Consider the following 20,384-nt stretch of genomic DNA (forward strand, 5'->3'; position numbering starts at 1 on the left):
TGAACTTGTAAAAGCCTCAGGATCTATAGGACTACATCTGCAAAATTGTTCCACGTGATCCTTTGAGACCGTTCCTCTGCCTGCAGGCTTCACAAGTGCTCTGGAAAAGGTGCTCTCCTCTCTTTCTACCTTGGCCCTCACACAGGCTTTATGAAGATTTTACCACAGATTAGGAAAACTAGCATAAGTGCCCCACCCCTTCTTTACTGGGATTTTTCTAGAAACAAGAGGTTGTTTCTGACATGCTTTAAGTATCCAAATTATTCCCTGCAAAGCTTTCAGATGTCAACAGCTCACACAAACTAAATTTGCTTTTTAATGTTAAGTATTCATTTCTTTTTGCAATATGCAACAAAACAGTTAAAATAATTCAATTAATTATGCAGTCACATACTGTAAGCTTCACAGTAGAAATACTGGTTCAGGGATCCTTCCCATTCACCACCTCAGTGAATTTCCAGCAACTCCGTTCCCTTATCTTTACAGTACTGTCATCTCTCCACTCCTGTCCTTGGTGCTGCCATAAGCATTTCTGTTTTCAGTCTACACTTGTGAAGTTATTTTCTTGGGTTACAAAGTTATCCTTTTCCTTAAAAAAGCTAACAACACCCCTAAATACACACATGCACTTGTGAGCAGCACATCACAGCAATGAATTTTCAGGCACCTGAACAGTCAAAGGCTGAGTGTTCAAGTTAACAAGAATCCACCTGTAAAAGCTACAAAATGGAAAAACACTATTTCCAACCCTGGACAGTATTAAAGGAGCACAGGTTTGAAGTCTAGACAATAGACTTCAAAAACCTGAAAGCTTACATAAAAGTACGATGTTAGAAATTTCAGTTTTGCTTTCCTGATAATTCACTACAATTTACCAGTAGCACAAAGCAGAGATATGGTGAGGGCTTTCACCCTAAAGTTACTGGGGATTCTAATTCTGCATTAAACAATATTAGCAATCCTGACATTTCTCCACTTTGAGTTCTTTATTTCTCAATATCAGAAGTCAGCTTTTCTTTGATATGGCTGAAGTTTGCTCTCTAATCCAGAGTTAAAGTACCTGAATAAGTGCTGTGTTCCAAGACACATTGTGCGCCGCACACTCTCTTGAGTCAGTCAGACGTGCTAGGTTTATTTGCACTTTAATAAGGATTTAGAAGTATGAATCTTAAGATATGGCTTTGGTTTGTATTTCTTTTGGTGTGTATTTTTTGTTTGTTGCTGTGTGTTTGTTTGTTTGGTTTTTTTTTCTTAAGCCTCAGCCATACTCACCACAAATGGTAAAAAAAAACTACCATTAAAATAAATCCCTTAATAATTACTGCTTTCCAACAGACTGGTCCCTGTAGTTGAACTGTTACTTAATGTGCTTCAGCCAGCCTCTACTATAAAGGAATGGAGACACCCTAGGCAATATTCACACAACAAGTATTGGAACCAGCTGCTGCAGAGCCACCTCAGGAAAAAAAGGTTCCTCAATTTAATTGGGAAAACAGGAGGAAGCATAAATTTTACTGCCATTAATAACTTCAAGCAATCCCGGTATGACTTTACCTCACCCTGATTGCTGGACATGTGCTTTTTGTTAGGGTCTTTGCCACATCTGACCCCTATTGTTTGCTTACTTGATCAGGTAAGAAAATGTATGTTTCTTTATAGGATAAACGAGGCCTATTAAAGTCAGAAAAAATGCTGCAGTAGCCTATAAGAAGCTCCATTTCTCAACAGATGTGTGAAGCTCCATAATAAGTTCATTATAAAAGGGCCAAGTGAACTCATAAAGAGAACACTCTAAGCCTTCTTAAAAGAAACTTTCATAAAAGGAATAGAACATTAAAAACTCAGAGCACTCCGTTAATTAGAGAGCAAAGTAGTACTTTGGTTTTTAAATAGCAGTCAACACATAATCCAGCTCGGCTACATAACATATCAAGACTTGATTGCTCAGAAACCCAACCTACAAGTGTTTAGCAATCCTCTGATTGCTCATTAAGCCTAACTTGTAAAGAATGGAAAAATATCAGAGAAGTTTCAGCAGTTTCCAGAAAAGAATTTAAATGAAACTCTCAAAAATTCTACCAGTGAACCTAGTGACGACAGACTCTTCAGTGAGGACTAAACCAGACTGTCAAAGCTACCCTCTGCTCTGGCTATCACCAGCTTAAATGAAGAACTCATAATGGAAAACTTGGACCTAATTTGAAGCCAGCAAACTATCACACAGCCCTTAGACTTCTATGTAAGATCAGGTAGCTACTGCTTCTCAGTGTGCTGACACTATGTCTTGGAACTCTGAGAAATTCAGACCATCAGGCCAGGAAGCTCACCTCAGTAAGGCACACAGGCTCGATACATACTGTGACCGGCAAAATTACTACGGTTACTTGGAACTGATCACACTGTATTTCAGAGTTTTGTGTAACAAACACTTGGCTGAACATAGATCCATAGAGTCAGTTTTGTTTGAGTCATTGTAACCTGTATTGGAAAACAACCCAAGATGTTCTTCGCCACCTACAATCTTTTTTGAGATTGAACACCTTAGCACTGCGTAACACTTTCACAGTCATATGCACAACCCTTGTGCACTCCATGTCCCATTTAGGCCCAATTTGCAACTGGTACTGTTTTGGGACCCACCCACTTCTCAGCTCAGCAATACCTGTGTTCAGTCAGCCCTCTATTTTCAAGGGCAGCTAGGAATTTTGAGCAACCAAGAAGAGACAGTTTAGTCTGACTTCCAAGCATAATGGGTTTTCATTCTTTAAACGTGGATTGCACTGGGAAGTGGAAAAAAAAAAAGAAAATGGCATTTCAAGACCATATACATTCGGTGCGCCTAAGAATTGTCCAGCACCTCAAAGGGATGAAAGCTTCATAGAAAATATGTTTGCTCCCTGCAGGCAGCCACACCTACTCCTTTTAACCTTTGAGCAGCAACACAGTTCCCCTGCTACAGCTTTTTCACCATTCCCTATCATTTATATCCTTTTGAGATGAATAACTAACTTATGGGTGGACACAGAAACCCCAGCACTACCTGCCACACCCACATACTGCCACAAGTTCCTTCTGAACAAGGGTCCACCAAGAAGAGCTCGCAGCCTGCCATAACGCACACAGCAGCGCTCAGCTGGCTCTGTTGTACAAGCTGCCTGCTGTTCTCATGGGGAACTATTTGTCTCACTTCACAAAGGCATAGCTAAGAAACCACTCAGACACAGCACAAAATAGCACCCTTATTAGAAGAATGGGAATCACAAGCTGTGCGTATATTTAAGAGAGCTGTATGAAAAATTTTGTATTTGGTTTGGCCAGTTAACTGAAAAACAAAGTGGAGTTGGTGCAGACAAGAAATGAGGGGGTTTTATTCTGCCTTGTAGACAATATTTTCTTCTGTTCGCTGCCAGGGCATTTACTTTAAAAACCAATCACACATCCAGGGGAAGAATTATGAAAAAGGGTAACACTTCGTTTCTGTCCAACAGCATAAGAGCATTCCCAGGGATAAAGGAAGGATGGCAGTCTGCTTTTCTGAAGTTCAGATCTACATTCCCCCTTTTCCACGAGAATAATTTCCACAAGAAAATACACTAACCACCAACCTGTACCACACTGGAGGCAAGTCATTCTACTTCACTTGAACTACACCACACAAAGCAAAACGAGAGCACTATAAGAGCAAAGCATGCCTCCACAGAATAGTCTACAGCATGCAGCTTTGGTTTCTCCTTCCAGGGTGATGGTTAGAGGGTACTGAATCTGTGTTTTCCACATTTCAGATAAACATCTAGTTCAAACCACATGGTAGATTCATATGAACTCTCACCTTAATTCACTGAAGCTATACTTCACATATATTGGTACACAGAGCATTCACACAGAGAGGGTATAAAAAAAAGAAGTATCGCTCTGTAAATATAATTTCTAAGTATTAAAGCAAAGTCACCAGTATAGAAAACATTCTCCACAAGACCCTGATACTGCAATAATTATAAGGTTTTCTTAAAGAACTGAAGTCACACAAATCAACATAATCTCTTTCATACCTCTTCAAGCAGCTTGTGTATGGAAAAGCCTGAGCACAGCAGGCTACCTCTCAAAGGCCCCCACAGCTCTGCTCCAGCTTCTGATCTCAAGTCTGAAGCCAAATTTCCCTCCACTGCACCCAGTTCTTTGAGATTGAGAGCATAACAAAGATCAGCTGTAGTTGATTAACTGGGTGCCTGGAGGGAGCTAAGAGGAGTCTTGTCATATACAATACTTCAAACTTGTGAAGAGAAGCCACGAAAACTAGCAAGTGGTGTTGACTGGCAAAGCTACATGGGGAAGCAGGCTTTGGCACTATTCAAAAGAAAAGGCTAATTAAAATGGTAACCAAGACTAAGCAAAATGTCTCATGGCCATTCTTCCAACAGCAGCCTCAACACTCCGGAGTGAGAGGAAAAGAAAGAAGATGGTCCTTCTCAAGATATTCATGCCATACATAGTCCACAGTTCCCGATAGCCAAGTTGAAGCCAGTCCATCCCCTCTGTCTCCAGGCTCCATCAGCATCTGGAGCCTTCCTGCTTCCACACCATGAAGTGTCCCTTGGGAAAGCAGCACCTCTTCCAGAACTGCACACCGTAGTCCCCTCAGTGCTCAGCCCTAAACCACTGCCTGACAAATCCTGTCCTTTAATTCTTTGTAATCTCAACTTTCCTCTTTAACACTCGCTTCACTTAATTTCTATTCACCTCAAGCCCTGTGCTAAAGACTCAAAGACACAGCATGCGCAAATGTTAAATTTCACTAGGCTGAGTCAACAAACTTGACCTCTTGGCATTAGGAGCTGTATGGTAACTTGTCAACAGCTGTTGAGGTATGTTAGCACTTCAAGGAGACCTGCAAATGTAAGCCGAAGGGTACTGACTTGAATAATGTGTGCTTAGCACCCAAATAACCTGTATAAAAGGGGCATATGGCACATGATTATTTTAATGTTAAGGTTGCAGTCTTCCATGAGATAGGATACACAAAATGATGTATTTGAGAATTATTTGAATCACCATATCAGGAAGAGTCTCGTGAATCACAGAGGTGGCTTAAGAAACAAGTAATAGACAGTATTTATACCTACATTTTCTAACCAGCACACTGCAGAGTAGGTATCAAGCAATTCTACAGGGAGTCAACAACAGGGCAAACAGCACATGCTTCTATGAAAAAGAAAAAAATGAAAAAAAAAAACCCACCCAAAAAAACATCACTACCAGAAAAAGGGTCAAACAACTCCATGTCAAGGAAAGAAGAACCACCCGTGGAGCCAAGCAAACAGTGAAGCTTCTGGATGTACTAGTAGAACTCACTGTAGATTACCCTAATAGCCACTTCAGGAACAGACTGCAATTTTAGCAGCCAGTTCTGAGCTAAACAGCCTTCTCCACAGCCCTGCTTACGAGTCCAGGAGAATGGCACTTAAAAACAAATTTTCCTCTTCACATTAGAATCAGACACTAGAAAGCAGATATTTAACTGATGAGTGTGACTCTAATATTAAATGGGGAATTTATGGGAGAAGGAACTTCCTGGTGATTCGTGTTGTTGTTTGGGGTGACAAACACCCAGAAGCCCTAGTCATAGGCCACAGAGCTAACTGCTGTGCAAACAAAAGAAAGAGACAAGTTCCTGCTCCAAAAACCTTACGATCCAAGCTGAACCAGACTATCTAGTGAGATCCTCTCTCAAACAAGAGAAAATATATTTCCTGAGCAGCTTCACTTCTCAATTTACTGCCAAATAACATTGTCTGGAGGGAAAAAGTACAAAGAAGAGGGATTCCAAATGCCATTTTTTTTTCATCCTAGCTCAGCTCAGACGAGGATATCAAGTGCAAACATGGTTGTGGGGCAGAATGCATAAAAAGATAGAAGGCATTTCAGGCAGTTGTTATATTAATCACCAACAGGATAAAGGCTTCCAAAGCAGATTAAATTTTCACGGCATTAACCTGTATACTAAACAGCAATAAGGCCACGTTGAGGTTCAATGTAGAATTCACAAGGCAAACAACCCTAAGAGCCAATACAAAGCCGGGGAGAACGCTCATGGATTCACCACTGCATTCCACTTGTTCCAGTCCCATCTGGATACACTGGCTGCACTGCATTTAGTTTATCCCAAACCCAACATTCTCAAAAAGCTTAAAAAATGTCTTGCATCAGTGCTTCACACTTTTAGGGCTCCACAATACAGCATCCTCAACTCTCACTTAAAAATGAGCACTCAGCAGTTTTTAAGGCAAAATCCTGCTGTAAGTTTAGTGTATCTACCAGAAAGGCTTCTAGATAGTATGAGCCAAAGAATGCATAAGGAGCAATAAAAACTTCCTCCTGAGAACTCCAGTGTACAACAGTGATCACATCGGACAATCTTCTGCTTTTTCCAAACTCTTTATTGTCTCCATGGCTTTCTCCTAGAGACAACAAAAGGTTTACATTCTGAAGTACTCACATGATCTTAACACAAGTTACAGGCTGTCAAGATGAAAGTCTAAAAGTCAGTACTACCTAGAGCTGAAGCTGACAAAGCTGGGAAATTTCTGATCCTTCTGTGTGGCCCATTAAGGTAACAAGAGTCATCAGGTATACCAAGATTCATAAAGCAAAAAGAGGTAGTTGGTATGTCCAGCAGCTGATCTCTGTGAAGTTGACAGCCATTTTTCCTAGGTACTCCCCCAAAACTGCAAGCATCACTAATCTGTCAGGTCATTTGGTCTTCAGACAGCTACCAAAGTTATTTTTTAAAGACCAAAAGACTCATCCAACAGTTAACAAGAACCTGGGAATAAATCTACTGGGAACCACATTATCTTAACCTTTCATTTAAACTTGCACTCAAAAAGCTGATTTGAACCATAAAAAGTTAGAAGTATTGAGAAAGTTCTTTGGCAAGGAGAAAAGTGACATAACTTTTAAGGAAACTATACCACGATGCAAACAGCTTTACTGTCCCTGCTGAAATGTCTATGTTAGAACAAAAGAAAACATACCTAGAAGTGCAGTGAGTTTGGGAAGCAGACCAACTTGTACCATTTTATTTCTGAGGCCTGTGTCAAAGGAGAGATTGAGTAGGAGTCGAAGAGTGATGTTCAGCAGGTCTTCATGATCACAGGGTACCATCTTCACAAGTTTTTCAACAATATCCATTTCAACCTGTATATCAAGATAAAGAAAAACCCATAATCCATATAAATTTAGCTGTCTCCAACATAAAAACCCCCTTTCAGTGTACTATACATTCACATACTCGTATGCAAATACATATCCAATTTGTACCCATAAAAGTATCTGTCAATGCATTTTCATCTGAAGCAGCTTCACTTGTGTCTTTGTGGCTGAAACCTTCTAGATTGGGTTACTGGGTAATGTCAATTAAAATAGTTTTTGAACCAAACAGTTCAGATGTCTTGGAAATATTCCTCACAGTTGGAATACTGCACGAATGTGGTCAAGACATCACTTGCAAGACTAGATTGGCAGGGAATGACACACACACACATTTAAACTTAAACACAAGCAACACTGGAGCAACTGACATTAGAGTCAGAGATACCCAACCAAGACAGACAGAAAATTGGCAACCGAAAAGAACATGAGACCTCTCATTATGAATTTCAAATGAATCCCTAGACAGAACATTTCATGTGTACTCAGGAGAGGCACGCCAACCTGTACGTTAACTTAATCAAAGCATGCAAGTCATCTTGAAACATGTATCACTTTCAAATTAAACAGTGGAATCCAGGAACTGAGAAGTGGTATCAGTTCCTGATATCATGTTCATTTTACCAGCCAGAAAAGACATCTGAGCATAGACTGGCATGACTTCAGAAAGTTTTTATCATCGAGTAACATTTCTCTGCTTTTATTTGACATAATCTTTTAAATGCCTTCATTTTTTGTTCCCCAGAATCTTCTTTGGCCAGGAGGCACATAAAATTACTTTGCATTCTTCAAACTTTTGCACATATGTAACGACCCTTGCAGTTATAAATACACACAGAAGAAATACTAAGAAACTACAGCTCCCTCTACTCAGCATAGTGCAATAATCAAACAACTGACTTGATACCTTTGATCACAAACAAACAGATAGCAAGAACTCCCACTTCACTGCTTTGAATTTAATAGGGCACTGGAATACCAAAGGAAAGAATGTGCTATAAATATATGTGGATTATTCAGTTTTACTTAGAATCGGGTGTTGCATAACTAATCTTGGTTCATTTTGCCTTCAACATTTTGGGGTTATTGCCTGGTATAAATATTAGAACAATCAGTCCTTCACTGGTAGCTGCCTTAATACTGGGCAGAAAAAAGTATCATCTTTATTATCAGTAAAAAATGCTCAGATGACCTGAACCATACAAACTGTCTTAAAAGTCTTTCCAAAACTGTTAAAACACTCCACAGTAAAATAAATCCAACAATTTTGCTTCATTGGTCTTTCCACTAAATTGAATGGAATGCAGAAAGCATGCCAGCAAATCAGTGGGCTGGAGAGGTAATCCTTATTTTCCTAATAAAGTCCTTCAGGGCACTACACAAGCATAAACTAAATCAATGGCCAATCACCCAATAAACAATCTGCATTTGCTCAGAAATGCATGCTTGGTGTCTGGCTTTTGTAAGAAATAGGATACCCATATATAAATAAGGGAGATAGCTCTTGTCTACGGTGTTCAGTGCATATGTATGCAAATGACAGCTCCAGAAACAAAGATGTAATTAATTTCCTATTGCATTTGCACAGATCTTTTAATCTCACAAGCTAAGCATAATATTAATCTCAAATTACCTCTTGGAAAAGGAAAACGTATAATTTTTGTTTAAGGAATTGTCATAAAGGCACATAAGAAGACGTGCATCCACTAAAAGCCATTGGGTTATCACCAGGACTAGTGATCATCCCCCAGTACTTGGCACTGGTGAGACCACTCCTTGAATACTGTGTTCAGTTTTGGGCACCTCAATACAAGAAACAAATTGAGGTGCTGAAGCGAGTCCAAAAGAAGGTCAGTGAAGATGGTGAAGGGCCTAGAGTGTAAGTCTTGTAAGGAGCAGCTGAGGGAACTGGCCTTGTTTAGCCTGGAGAAAACAAGGCTCAGGAGAGACCGTCTCACTCTCTACAGCTACCTGAAAGTAGATTGTAGAGAGGTGGCTGCCGGTCTCTTCTCACAAGTAGCAAGAGATAGAGCATGACAAAATGGACTCGTTACGCCAGGGAAGGTTAAGGCTGGATATTAGGAAAAATTTCCTCACTGAAAGGGTTGTCAAGCCCTGGAAGGCTGGACATGCTGGGACTTCCTTCCTTCAACCCAGGGAACTGGTTGAACCACTGTCACTGGACACAATTGAAAGTCATGTATATGTGGTGATTAGGGATGTTGTTTAGCAGTGGGCTTGGCAGACTTAGGTTAATGTTTGGACTTTATGATCTTAAAAGGTCTTTTCTGACCTAAACGATTCTATGATCAGTAAGGGAGGTACTTGGCTAGAGCTTAAAGTCACTGTAAAAAAAAAAAAAGTGCTACAATTTCAGAAGTTTGAGATTTCACCTAAAAACTATTCTGAAAAGTAACACTGCCTCCAGCTCTGAAGAGCTATTGGCAGCAAGAAAGAACAGTTGTGAGGTGCCTTTGAAGACCAAGCTGACCTAGGAAATTAGTAAACTAGTCTAGTAAACAGCAAAAGGATAACCATCTCTCTTTCTAAGGATATGCAAGACAGAAAATCAAGAGTCTAGTCTGGGGACTGGGTCACAGGCATCTCCAGAAGTAGGGGCATGACTCTGGGGTACTGACTTCAAAATCTGAAATTTCATATATCAAGGTAGGATGGTTCTTCAAAAGGTTTTGCAGTATGTTATGGCTGGATGTTGTATTTTTCTTTTACTCATTATACTAGTAACAAAAGAGCATAATCAGGGCTATGGGTATCTAGGGTCGGGACAGAGATCTCTCCCTCTTCCCTCCAACCGCACAGTTTTTAGAGTTCATACCTTTCCAATATTGCAGTAGAATGAGAGCCTTACCATATCATTTTTGTTCTCCATAAAAATACTGAGTTTCTTCAAGAAAGATACAACCAGGATAAGCAGCTCAAAATTATCACGGTCCAGTGCTTTCACTAGCATATGGACGATGTTCTTGTTTCTCATCTTCAGCTCAGTGCGAGTATCCTCAGCAAGATTTAGGAGCAGGTAAAGTGCAACTAACAAATCCAATACAAACCACACCAACATATTAAAGACAACAGAACTAGGCAAGTTTCTATATACACATTAGGGCAATATTTTTGAAAGCATTCTGCTTCCCTCCCAAAACACTGGAAGGAAACTGACCATTAATGGTTTTTATTCCTGTTTAGAAAGAATTAAGAATATCCTAATAGTGTCTTTGAAAACAACCAAATAAAACCCAAACAAACAAAAAAAAAAAAAAAAAAAAAACACAACACTATGACCACTGGGAGCTTTTTATGTTTTTTTTCTCTTTCAATTGCAATGGGACCTATTAAAAAGCTCTGTCTGGCAAAGATTTTTGCCACTCAGATCACTTCACTCTAACACTAAATGTATTTTAGTACAAAAACTGAGACTGAGTGAAAGCTATTCAACTTGCGTCAGACACAGGCTAAGTTAGGCTAAGTTGAAAACCAAAACACCCAGCTCCTCCTAAACCAACATCATGAGCAAGGAAAAGTAGATCGCTTTTGCTATTTTTCCTCTAAGATTGACAGACCACTTTAAAAATTGTTAGCATACCGTCCAACAATCTGGTTAAGTACTCATCTTTGTGCTATTCTTTGGCCATGCTCTTCCATATTCACCTACACATTCAGTATGTTTAAAACATCCCAGTTATAACAAGCATCCACTAGAACCCTCTATCCACGTTCACCCACAGGGACATGATTTGCTATTTGGATTTGGTACCTCTGAGTAGCTGTTCCTGCTTGACAACCAGCCCTTGATATTTCTTGTAAGTTTTCTCATATTCCTTTTTCAGGGTTTGATTTTCAGGATCTTCATCAAGTAAACTGCAGAAGTTAAGGAGTTCAGACTGAAGTTATACAGTCTAGATGACTACTGTCCTCAAAGTTGTTATTCAATTCACCAGTAGAAAAGCAGAGATACATGGAACAGCCAATGTAGAGACATTGTCTCAAAAAAAGCTTGCTACACCTGTAATCGGCAGCATGATTTCCCTTCTTCTCCACCTACACCTCAATGTATTATATCCTAATAGCAAAAGTGTTACTACGACATACTGCTGATAAAATAAAACCTTTTTTTTCTTTTTCTTGTGTTGTTTTAATAACTTCAGCTTAACCTCTTCAGCAACCCAAATTTCTAACTCGGTCTTCTTCATAGCTGCAATCATAGTTTGCACTTTCTAGTAAACTCTACTGCTTTCATGTAAGTTGCTGTATGCTCATCATCTGTATGTAACTCAACAACAGTTATCAAGACAAGTCAGAAGCCATCGAGCCACCCCCAACACATCAAAAGGATATCAGCTTTCTTCTTTTTAGCAAGTTCTTCCTGCCAAAGCTCATGTCTCTTCAGTTCATGGTCTATGATATTCATACACAGGGCTCCAATTTTGTAGTGTGTGATTATTCCATGAAATTGAGAAAAACTAGGTTGAAGAAAAAACATCTGTGAGGAAAAAAATAAATGCAAACAACCCCAAATCTGTTTTGATATCTGTGGTAGCAACATCCTAATGCTGCACCATATGAAGTATACAAAAAGCGGTATTTACTCTGTGCTCTATCATAACACTTCTCTATTGGAAAGTTATTTCAAAACAGAAACAATTCCTGAAAACATGAATATTTTTTCCAAACTTGTAGAAGGACAAGCAACAGATTTTTTTTCTGAGCAAAAATAAAAACATTCAAATTTTCATGCATAAAGGAGTTTTCCAATCAGCCCCACTTTTCATGTTATAAAGTCTTCAGAGGACCCGCTACTCAACACAAACATAATAGAGTTCTAAAATCAAGTTGCAATGCAAATTCTATTTGTATTATTTCTAGGCAGAGTAATAATAAGAGCAAGTACTTGCTTCAGTTTTGAATATTGTTTCAGCCTTGCAGGAATAAAAGTGGCAGCTCAGCCTATAAGCTATGGGTCAGAACCCTTAGTAGTTTCTTCCCAGCTCTACTACACACCGCCTCAGAACGGAGTTTTGTGCCTCATTTTCATCATTTATAACAAGTGTGTTTCTGTCTTGGCAATTTTTTTTCCTGTTTGACTGAGGTAGTGCATCACAGAAAACAAAAAGCCACTAAGCAGAGAGGAGTTCCTTATGCCCTATAGACAGGGACTCTGCACTCACCTTGAAAAGCAGAAGAAAATATAAATTATATTGGTAGCAAGTTCCACGCTTTGTTTCCAGTCTTCCCTCAGCACTCTAGCCAATGCACCCAGGGCAGTTTCTGAAGTGAAACAAGATCTAGATGAACATCAGCATTTCACATCCCTTCTTTTATCTTGTGAAAATTTGAATACAGCTTATTCTACATCTAACAGTTCTCTGATGGAAGATTTTCAGGGGTAACTCACTTTAAGATGTAACACTGCTCACAAGTTCTGTTTGGAGAAGGTACTAAAACTAAAATACTCTGGGTAGCATCCGGTCACAAATCTTAAGAAGAGGAAACATGCTCTGAATCACTTATCTTTTCCATTCACTTTAATCTGTCTAGTTCCTCTTCATATACATCATGTTTGTGACATGACCAGAATGAGAAAAGCAGCAACTGGTAATTACAAACACTACAATATTTGTAATAACTCATGGAGACAAGCCATAATTTAATGGCTTACCATTCCCCTCCCATTCCAATTCTTACAATAATCTTGCTTGCTGACATTGCAGGATAGGTAGAGTACACACTAGTCATAATCTACGCTAGGAATGTGGAGGGTATAAGGACTCAGTAAAAGAGACAAAGTGGGCAAGGAAAAAAAAAAGGTTAAATTAACAAGACATGAACCTATCATCACTTTGGATTGCCCTTATATTTTGTTTGATACCTTTACAGAATATAAGGTCCTTTGCCCCCACCCCAGAAGAGAAAGGGCAATGGGAAATGAGAATGTATATGCGTGTACACATTGGTGGTTCCAAACACACACCACCACACGCTCACGTAGCTCTCAAAATGCAGGTGGCACAGCACATATGTACGCAGACACAAAATGACAGCAATGTGAACGTTGTATCATGCATTCTGATATGACCTTAAAATGGATTCATAAGCAAAAAGAGTAAGGTGTGCTAGTGAAATACTTTGGCGATGCATCCACATTCAATTTATGAACTCCCTTGGACACTGAACACCCATACTTATGTCAGCCTGCAAAACCCATTTTCAGAGCAACTTTCCTTCAGGTTATGATTCTGCATTCCCTTGTCAGCAGCAGCAATGCCAACTGAAGTTAATTTTGCATCAAATAACTAGGATCAGAAAAGACAGCTAAGCCTACTGAGGCCAGGAAGATTTCTGTGTCAGGCACAGCCCAAGAAGTATCCATATCCCAACTGGGCTTTGACAGCCAGCTTATTACGTCCTAAAAAGCAAAGCCTAGCAAACTAGAGAAAATCCCAAACTGAAGGTCAACTACTTTTCCCTTGAGAAGAAAGCACCACAAACAGCACAACATGAAGCAAAATTACCATTGGGTTTTAAAGTTACCATTGATAAGCAGTTCTTCCAAATTATCAGGGTTCCTAGCCAGCTGCAGGATGAGGGCAGAGCCGCGCACCTTGTCAGGGATGTCCTCGTACAGTAACTCGATGTACTCATCCATGTCATTGATATTGGCAACTTCATCAATCTGAAAGCAGTCACAAGCAAGGGTTTCACAGAGAGATGTCAACTCAACGCCATCAATCACAGCGTTATTCAGTTGCAAGACAAAAGAGTGCACAGCTTTGAGTTAAGATCTTTGGAAAAAATAAAATACCAGGGGAAAAAAATAAAAATCAACACATCCAGAATGACTGCCAATGAACACCAGGAAATCTGAGAAGACTTAATTACAAAAAACAAAGGATGCTCAGACATGACTCCCTGTGTCCTGTCCGATGTTCCAGACCTCACTTGCTGTCCTGCTGCGTGCTATAGTTGGAGGGGGAAGTTTGCAAGTCAAATATTTTACCCTTTATGGAGATGATTTTTATTCCATTGTGTAACATTTCCAAACCAAGTTCTTTGTTTAAAAAGTAAAAAGCAACCCCCCTCCCCCAGAATTCAGCACTTCCTCTCCCTCCTCAGCCCTTATATAACTGCTTACTTAAGAAGTAAATGGGTTTTTCATTTCTCTTCTAACACAAATATTTACCTCCATTCCCTCAAATGGGGGTGGATCTTTCGGCTTGCTGGATTTCTCTTTCTTTTCTATAAGGAAAAAGACATGGCTGAAGTTAAGTTATGCATATTCACAGACAAAAAAAAAAAACAAAACATACCCAGTATTCTCATAGTAAACATTCTGTTTAAATCAAAGCCAAACTCCTTTTGTGCCAGTAAGAATCATCAATACTGTTTAACTTATCAGAAAAAAAAAAAAAAAAAGCACTTTGGTTGCTAAAAAGACAATCCCCACCCAGTCTCAATCCAAGATTGCAATGTTTTCCAAGTGTGATTTAACTACACATCTCCCCACTCTTGTTTTTTTTTCTGGAGAACTCCTATATCAAGCTAGTTAGGTCCTCGGCTAGAGAAACTTCACACAGTAGTTGCTCAATTCTGAAGCCCCCCAGTCCCAAGCTACTTTGTCCCTTTATTATTTACCTTTTCCCACTGCAGCATCTCTGCGGTTCTGCAGATAGTATAACAGCTGTTCTACTTCTGCAAGTTTGGAGGGGTGAATGAGCTTGCACTCTTCAACCACCTTTCGAGCCAGGGAAGCAATGTCTGTATTGGTGTTAAGACTTTTTAGCCGAATGCTGCAAAACAGACAAGCCTCTTTTCAGTTTTTAAATTTTTGTATCTTCAGTCCTTTGCTTTATATTCACACGGTCATTAATTTCTTGAAGCAGAAGGAATCCAAATACCACCAATACCCATGCCATGGCTTACAAAGATGACATCAAAGCAGTGGCTTTCTGTAACTCCAAATAGCAAGTAACCAAACAGATCTGACAGAGTGTAACTGTCCTCCAGCAGACAAGCAGCACCACTAACTGCAGCTATACCAGACCATTTATAACCATGTGCAGAAGCAGTGTCAGGAGTCTCCCATAGCTCTGGCAGACCTGCAGCAAGGCCCACAAGCAAGTAGTAGTTAAGAAATCTCTGTGGGCATAACAACGAGATGGATCAAAAAGGAATTCCACCAGGTTGTGGATGTAAGTTATGCTGATTGATCTGAAAATAGATGAAGATTTTCGCTGTCTTCAAAATTTTGAGACAACTTAAAAGATTCTCTTTTTCTGCCTCAATTATTCTTGCGTGCACTCACACAGGTAACAACTTCAGCTCAAATTTAAAAAAAATAATTCAGTATAGAGATAAAATAAAACTAGGAAAGGTCCAGACTTGCAGCATGGAAACAAAAGTTATAATACTGCTCTGGGCTTTTCCAATGGGCAAAGTTTTAACGCTCTTAAAAGAAAAATTCTAGGCAAAACTGAAACACAGATACCACAGTGAAATCACTAGTAGGGGTGACAGGTCAAAACAGCAGGAAAGCCAACAGCTAGAGCATAAGGCTGCCAGAAGGTTCAATAATACTACTTGCTCCAACATTAACCATCACTTAAGTAGGAACCAATGACAACTTTTCTCTGCCTCAAGTTCCCATCACATAAAATGGGAATAATGACTGTTCTTTACCAAATAGCTTAAACAACATGGATGAAAAGCAGTTTACAACATGTGTTTTAGATGTTAACTTTCCTAGGCACATGCTACTTCCTTAATCCTAAACCCTCTGTTGATCTAGTGCTGTTTTATAACAACTAGAACAGATTATTTCTTACCAACTGTTGAAGCTTTGAGTTAGTGAATTTATGACTGTATGAAAAGAAACTATCAGAATTTGCGAGGATCTTACATTTTCTGACATTCCTTGCGCTCCCCCAGCATGGGATCTCCCATCTCTCCCAGAATTGTTGCTTCCACTTCATAGTGGACAATAAGGGCTTTCTCAGATGGATGTACATCTATGTTGCCTCCTTTTACCTTCCTGCCATGAAGAAATAAAAAAAAAAGTTACTCTTTAAATTACAGCCTCAGAAAACATACCAGAACAAGTATCTGTAACAATGACCTGTATCTTTTACTATACAGACCCTAAACTCAAGCACTGCTCTCCTTCCATTATACATTTCATTTTCCACAGCTGTACCACAGCTTACTGCTAGTGACACTTCTGCACTATTATCTCAAGTACATACAAAAACACCCAGTGACCATCTAAGGTCAGGCCTTAGTCACAGAAATCAAGTAAGGAACAAACGGGGTAAATCTTTGATTTCTAAGTCTCCCTGCTCTTTTAAGGAACTACCATTGGGAAAAAGAGGCATTTTACAGAGAAGGTGACCTTCCCAGTTGATTCCCTATTACAGTGTCAATACTGAGAAATCATCTGCTAATGGCATCAATCTAGTGCAGTCATTTACAAATGGACATTTTTCCCCAAAGACTCTCTTGGCCAAATCTTAACAGTTAAAAATCTACCAAAAATCAATTACAAGTAATTTGGTTTTCAAAGCAACTATTCTCTCCTGAAGCACAAACCTCTCTGGTGCTGTTCTTCACCTCACAGTGTCAGTCACCAGGCTCAGGGAATCACCAGATTAACAGCTGCCATCAACAGGTAGAAATCAAGCTTGTCTACCTGCTTTACTACAGCTATAGATACTTTGGAAAAGGATTCTCCAGGAAAGCACTCTGGGTATATCACTCCCAAAACGGCCTATCCTGCTCTCTCCTCCTTTGTGCTGACAAATACAGTCATGCCTTAAACCAGGCTGCTAAAACACTGCAGATTAGAAAACAACTCCCTAATGTGGGTTTGGGTTTTGGTTTGTTTGGTTTGGGGCTTTGTGTGGGTGTTTGGTTTTTCAGACAGATCATGTCAATAAACAAATATACAGGTGGCTCTAGTAGTAGCTGGACCAGCATAAATGAGCTAGCAGCTAGCTATGGCATTGGGTCAGTTAGAGCAGGGAAAACTACTTCAGCCTCACAGAGCTTGAAACATTAGCAAGTCCAAATGCAGCCTTTGGTGTAACCACTGTCTTCCGAAAATGTTTGAAACGTGTGCCTCCATCAACCCAGCTACTGTGGTGGGCCACCAGCCTTTCAAGGCTGTAAAGCTACAGAGCAAACAAATCTAGCTCACTGCTAAAGAGCGACATCTTCCTTGATGGGACTGTAGAAGAATTCCATTCACCATTTCAGATTTCTTTAAAAGACTTGTGGGGTTTTTCCCTTTACCAGTACTTTGAAGATGTTTCATTACAGTCTGTTCACTCTTCTCACGAGGTCCAGCCTTGAGGGCAGAAAGTTTATGGCAAATGAATTTCAAAAGAAACCAGCTCTCACTCCTCACCTCCAAATGTAAATCCCCCATATTTACACCTAACAAGAGATCTCAACTGCAAACACTCCTCCTGACAGTCGAACCTCCATTAAGCAAGAGCCTGGTAAAATTTGTGGATATAAAGAAAGGGATGGGTAGAGAAAAGCAGGCCTGAAAGAATCTGGTATAGGTTCACAAGGGTGAAGCAGAACTAACAGCTCATCGCTGTCCAAGGAATTGGACCTTCCCACGCTTTCCCTGCTCCCAGCCATCACCTTAGCGCAGCGTGAGGGCTCATCAAACCCCTTCACAGCCACCTCCAGCAATCCAACAAAAAACTCTTCACGTTTTGGGCAGAGGGAGCTTTTCAATGTGTTACAGAACTGAAGTGCTCTATAGAAATGGAATAACACTTCCTATAAAGGGATAAAGGGGAAGGAGGAAGATGTCTTCCTTTTGACAGCAGTAAACCACTGATGAGCTTAGTGGCCTGCAAATCCTCAGCCCAAGACTGCTTAAACAGTTGGAGCATTTCCCACATTTAATTTTTTTTTTTCCTTAAGAAGAGTAGATGGTAAGCTGAAGAACTGAGAGCTGCAGAGAATTTCCATCCTCTCACACTGATAACCACCCTCACTATTTGAGCTGCTTGCTAGCTAATGGAGCCATAAATTAATCCACAGTCAAGTGTCCCCTCTGAAGAATCTTACTGTGTAAACGGCTTGAAGAGCTACACTAAAAATGCACTACCCAGCCACTAGTATCATTTGCCATTTGGAAACAGCTGCATTCACATCGCCAGCGTCACCAAAAAAAAAAAAACACCACAACTTTATTTATAGGAAAAAAAAAAACCTCCCCTCAAATCAACAAACATATAGTTTACTGATTTTTTTTCCTACCCATCTTGTGTTTGTAAGCATCCATTCAACTAAAAATATTTAAAAATGTAGACTTTCTTACACATGGTAGAAGCATAAGTATTGGGGAGCTCTCACACACATGAGCCCATCCTTTCACTTCACTGTCTCTTTTTTTATTTAACAAGAATCCTGCTCTATTAAAGGTTTAAAAGAGGAAGGCCTTTCCTAAAGGCAAAGGCTATGCTAGCTGAGTTCACGTAACCAAAGCTGGTATGTAAATACACTTGATTAACTAATGCTGTCAGGGGGAAAAAGGCAAACCAAACTATCCTAATCACAAATGGCAGAAATTGCACATGTGGATAAGGCTGGAAAAGCAATAACAAATCCCAGCAAGTCAGACTTGGTGGGTGGGAGACTGCTCACAGAGGATGACAAAGGGAAACAAGGATCAGAGAAGCACTGGACTTGCACACAAGCCCAGTCATGTTAAACAGCACAGCAGATATTTTTGGTTTGTGCTCCCTAAAAAGAGAGAAAAAACATGCTTGTTGCAGGGATGACTCCAAAATAAAGAAGATTCCTCCAAAATCACATAAAATGGGACGAACAGAACATGCAAGGCTAAAAATAGGCACTGTTCTAAAGTTAAAGCTAATTATTTAATTACATGTGGCCATTTGATTTTTACCTGTTACCACATTTATTTGACAGAACTAATGTTCAAAGATTATCAAGAGGTTTCTTCCCCACTGGTTCTAATTATGTTTCTCAATATGTGGTTCACAAGCAGGGAAAAAAATAAGCAAGCTTCTATTTGCAGGTAAATAAAACAGCATAAACAGCAAGTTCTGGAAATGCTAATAACCGGAAAGGAAGTTTAAAAAAAAAGTCACAGACAAGAAAGACCAGGAGCAGCACAGGACTCAAGAGGCGATGAAGTCACCTCCACAGCAGGAAAATGTGACACTGTTCATACATCATAACTTAACAGAGGCCCAGGCGGCCTGACGGCTTTTGGGATTGCTAGCACTTTTGTTCTGAAACAGTTGACAGAGATAAATAGTTGCCTGCTCAGACCCTGCTCCTTAGGCTGACTGGTCTCACTGCCAAACAGACAAAGGCACCATTCATTCATCCCATCTTTAACATCAAACCCGGATTACTTCTTTTATACAGCACAGTTACCTCTCCATCCCAACTCCTAAATCATTCCATTCATCCCATCTCATTACATGCCAGGCCCAATCTACCATGCCATGCTCTAACGTCTCCAAATCAACATCCTCAGTCCCCAGCCTTGTCCAAAGCAACCACCTGCCATATCCCAACCCCTAATACCCACACAACTCTCCCCACTCAATCTCCTAATAGCATCTGCTCTCCTCTCAACTTGCAGCTACCAGTGTCTCATCCAAAACATACATCATAAAATGCCACCACAGCCATCTCCAAAACCATGCATCCCTCCAAGCTACCACCTCCCCCACACAGCTACCATCAACATGACACCTGTCCCATCTCTCAGCCTACCCTAAACTCTCTTCATAACCCTCAGTCATCCCTAATCCAGCCTCCCAGTCTCCATAAAAGTCTCCTGCCCACCAGACCAGGCAACCTGATCCTGCCCCAAACCTATCTCTCATTCCCAAACCACTCATCACAATGCCTCCCAACCACCTTCCCCTGGCACCACCACAACCTCCAGACATTTTCCAAACCAACAATCAATCCGAATCAATCCCAACCTCATCCCAGTCCCTCCACCCACTTCATGATCTCCATTCTCAAACCACTCTCCATTCCCATCTCCCCACACATAACCTCCCGGGAATGCCCAAGGCAGCCTTCACCACAGCCCCCCCACCTCGTCCCCACACCCCATCCCCTTCCCACAACGGCTCCATACCCTCTACTCAGCCCCCACCGCA

The 20,384-nt window shown here is 40.3% G+C and overlaps 1 protein-coding gene across 1 annotated transcript in view; it reads right to left on the minus strand.

The window, feature by feature from the left end:
* Positions 1–16,245, minus strand: part of KIFAP3 (kinesin-associated protein 3) — a 64,899-nt gene extending 48,654 nt beyond the window's left edge. The window contains exons 1-9 of the mRNA XM_008946020.1: positions 16,118–16,245; positions 14,854–15,008; positions 14,402–14,457; positions 13,753–13,894; positions 12,390–12,489; positions 11,560–11,684; positions 10,979–11,077; positions 10,076–10,254; positions 7,032–7,194 (exon numbers count right to left, since the gene is read on the minus strand). Of these exons, the coding sequence (XP_008944268.1) occupies positions 7,032–7,194; positions 10,076–10,254; positions 10,979–11,077; positions 11,560–11,684; positions 12,390–12,489; positions 13,753–13,894; positions 14,402–14,457; positions 14,854–15,008; positions 16,118–16,161 (1,063 nt within the window). The 5' untranslated portion in view covers positions 16,162–16,245. The remainder of the gene's footprint in view (positions 1–7,031; positions 7,195–10,075; positions 10,255–10,978; positions 11,078–11,559; positions 11,685–12,389; positions 12,490–13,752; positions 13,895–14,401; positions 14,458–14,853; positions 15,009–16,117) is intronic.
* Positions 16,246–20,384: the final 4,139 nt, after the last annotated feature.

This window comes from Merops nubicus, unplaced genomic scaffold (genome assembly GCF_000691845.1).
Source record: "Merops nubicus isolate BGI_N331 unplaced genomic scaffold, ASM69184v1 scaffold15588, whole genome shotgun sequence".
NCBI classification, from domain to species: Eukaryota; Metazoa; Chordata; class Aves; order Coraciiformes; family Meropidae; genus Merops; species Merops nubicus.